The 3,341-nt window shown below is 66.8% G+C and overlaps 1 protein-coding gene across 1 annotated transcript in view; it reads left to right on the top strand.

Moving 5' to 3' along the window:
- Positions 1-2,311, top strand: part of FAM160A2 (family with sequence similarity 160 member A2) — an 8,056-nt gene extending 5,745 nt beyond the window's left edge. The window contains exons 11-14 of the mRNA XM_015635256.1: positions 7-529; positions 599-777; positions 1,045-1,207; positions 1,708-2,311. Coding sequence (XP_015490742.1) covers positions 7-529; positions 599-777; positions 1,045-1,207; positions 1,708-1,979 — 1,137 coding nt within the window. The 3' untranslated portion in view covers positions 1,980-2,311. The remainder of the gene's footprint in view (positions 1-6; positions 530-598; positions 778-1,044; positions 1,208-1,707) is intronic.
- Positions 2,312-3,341: the final 1,030 nt, after the last annotated feature.

Here is a 3,341-nt window from a genome sequence, read left to right as displayed (position 1 = left end):
GCTGGGGGGCCCGGCCCTGCCCCCCGGGACGGGGGGACTCTGGTGAACGGGGCGCACGGGGCGGCTCAGCCGGGGCGGCCGGAGGGGGATGTGGTGGTGAAGAAGGTCCGTCGGAGCCCCCAGGGCGAGGGGGAGGGCGGCGGGGGGGCACCGAACGGGGCCCCTCGGGCACAGCCCCCTGGCTGGGAGCCTCTGCCCTCGGTGGACTCGCTCTTGGAGGAGCTGCTGGCCCGCGTGCCTGCCGAGGCCCCCGGTGCCGGTGTCTCCATCGAGACCTTCACGGAGGAGCTGCGTGAGATTGAGGCTGAGATGCAGAACGGGGGTGTGGGGGCAGCCCCAGCCACCCCCGTGGAGCCCCCTGAGACACCCTTATCCCATGAAGAGGAGGAGGCCTTTGCCAGCTTCAGCGCGCTGCCCGAGGGGGACACGGGCGCCGGGCGGGCGCCGCCACGGCCCCCAGACCCCCTGGCGCAGGTGGTGGCCAGCCCGCCGCGGGCGGTGGGGCCGCCCCCCAGCCAGCCCTTCACAGGTGGGCATGGGGGGACAGGGAGGGTCCCAGCTCCCTGCAGAGCTCTGCCTGACCCGCCTGTGTCCCCAGGCCCCTTCGTGTCGGTGCTGTTTGGGAAGCTGGAGAACATGCCCCACAACTCACTGTATGTCAACTTCCTGCTGACGGGGCTGGTGGCCCAGCTGGCCTGCTACCCCCAGCCTCTGCTCCGCTCCTTCCTGCTCAACACCAACATGGTCTTCCAGCCCAGCGTCAAGTCCCTTCTCCAGGTATGGCCCTTGGGGAACCCATTCCCTCGTGGAGTCATGGAAAGCCATTGGAAAAAACCCCCCCAGACCACGGAGTTGCCCTGTGCTGCCCAGCCCACCCCTGCCCCATGTCCCTAAGTGCCATGGGCACACGGCTGTAACCCCCTCTGGATTCCCTGGTACTGTGGAGACCCCCCTCATTCCTGTTGGGATACTCTGTGCTCAAGGGAATACCCCATGTGATGGGGACCCCAGTTCCTGAGGGGACCCTGTCCTGTGGTCCTGCAGGTGCTGGGCTCGGTGAAGAACAAGATCGAGAGCTTTGCTGCCAGTCAAGAGGATTTCCCAGCACTGCTCTTCAAGGCCAAGAAATACCTGATTGCCCGGGGGCGGCTGGACTGGGCTGAGGGGCCTGGGGCTGTCCCTGCCCTGCGGCGCACTGACACTCTGGGTGAGGACGAGGCCTTGCATGGGGGGCTGGGGCTTGTGCAGGGGGCTGGGAGTGGCACACGGGGCTGGGGGCTGCGTGCTGGGCTCCCTGCGCCCTGCCCAGGGTCTGGGGTCCGCACAGTCTGTTGTGTAGGGGGTGGAGGCCGCGTGGGGGGCAGGGGGCCGTGCAGCAGGCTGCGTGCTGTGTTGTACAAGGGGCTGGCTGTGCACGGTGGGCTGGGGGTTGCTTTGGGAGTCTGGGTGGGGTTTGGGGTCCGTGCAGGGACTGGGGAGGGGGTCTGGGGGTGGTGCGTTGTGTGGTAAGGAGGGTTGGAAGGGGCTGGAGAGTGTAGGGGGGAGCTGAGGGCTGCGCAGAGGTCTGGATGCCTTCCCCTGTGTGCCCACAGCCACAAGCTGTCCCTTGGGCTGGGGGGTGTGCTGGGGACTGCACCGGGGACCGGCCGCCCCGCTGTGTTCCCCCCGCCCGGCGTCCCTGACCCGTTCCCCTCCGCGTGCCCCCAGCCCGCAGCCGGAAGCCGTCCCTGGGGGAGCTGCTGCTGCGCCACGCCAACAGCCCGACACGTGCACGGCACGCGGCCCAGCTGGCACTGCAGGGGCTGCGGGACGGGGGGCTGCACCCCCTGGCCCCCCCGGCGCGGCACGGCGAGGCCCTGCGCGTTCGCAACGCCGTGTACTGCGCCGTCATCTTCAGCGAGTTCCTCAAGGAGCTGGCAGCCATCGCCCAGGCCCACGCCGTCACCTCCCCCTTCCTCACCGAGCCCCCTGAGGACTGACCCCCGGGCCCCCTTTTTAACCCCGGACTCGGACCTTTTTAATTTATTGGGGCAGAGCTGGGCTGAGGCCGGGCTGCACTTTGGACACGAGCGGCCGCCCCCGCCCCGCGCCCCGGGGGAGCAGGGCAGGACCCTGGAGCCCCCGGGGCTTGCGGGGCGGGGGTCGCGGGGCGGGCTGGCTCTGCCCCCCTCGGCCCCCTGGGGGTTCCTGGTGCCCACCCAGCCGCTCTCTATGCAACCCCCGGGGTGTGGGGCTGGGGGGGCTGTGCATGGGGAGGGGATGTGTGTCTGTGCTGTGTAAAACCCTTGGGAATAAAGGGTCTGATTGAGGGCATCGCCTCCCCCCGTCTGTGCAGCTCTCAGGGTATGGGGGGCTGCCCAGGGTACCAGGGCACCCCTGCACGGGCGGGTGACTGCGTCACTGCTGGCCTGAGACACGGCCTGTCTGCTCCCCCTCAGCTCGGGGGGCTGTGGGCAGCCACAGGCCCTGGGGTAAGCTCTGACTGTTGGGGGGCAGCCGGCGGCTCGTGGAGCAGGTGCCAGCACAGTTCCCATCCAGCACCGCCCTGGGACACCCCCAGACCCCGTTCATGGCCCTCACCCAGAGGTGTCACAGCATTGCTGGGGTGAGAATGGAAACAGGGATGAGGGTAGAGATGCAGATAATTAGGATGGGAGGATGGGGATGAGGTTGATGAGGATGGAGGTGGGATGGGATGAGGTTGAAGGGGATGGAGCCCCAGTGGTGGTGTCTCCTGCGCTGTTGGGGTTTCTGGGGCGCAGTGAGCCTTCTGGGCCTGGCGGTGCCATGCCTTGTTCTTTGTCCCAAACAGCCCCCTGGCTCTGTGACCCGTGGGAATAGCAACTGGAGAATGTCTGGATTTCCTGTTCCAGTAGTTCACGTGTTTATTCCTGTCAGTGTTTTCCGAGCAGCTTTTCTGCAGCTGCACGGATACCTGGGGAGGAGAGTGGGGTGAGCTGGATTCCAGCCTCTTCCTTAGCAGTGTGAGACATCAGCCAGCCAGCAAAGGGACACGGAGCCACCCCCAGGCTAGAATCTGGGGGGTGCTGCCTGCCCTATCTCCAGTTCCAGCCTGTGCAGAGCCTTTTTCGCAATTGCTGATCCATTTGTGACAGACTCCCTCTCATCTCTTGGAGGTTTTGCCCCAGACGAGGTCATTTCTATATCAGAAGCAGTGGGGCCAGCAAGGCTAAGGAAGTGCCCTGTGCTGGGTACTGCTGAGGCCAGACCTCGAATGCTGTGTCCAGTTCTGGGTCCCTCAACTCAGGAAGAACGTTGAGCGTGTCCAGGGCAGGGAACGGAGCTGGGAAGGGTCTGGAGCCCCAGGAGGGGCTGAGGGA

This window comes from Parus major, chromosome 1 (assembly GCF_001522545.3).
Source record: "Parus major isolate Abel chromosome 1, Parus_major1.1, whole genome shotgun sequence".
NCBI classification, from domain to species: domain Eukaryota; kingdom Metazoa; phylum Chordata; class Aves; order Passeriformes; family Paridae; genus Parus; species Parus major.
Note: the sequence above shows the minus strand (reverse complement) of the source record. Positions and strands in the feature narration are given on the sequence as shown.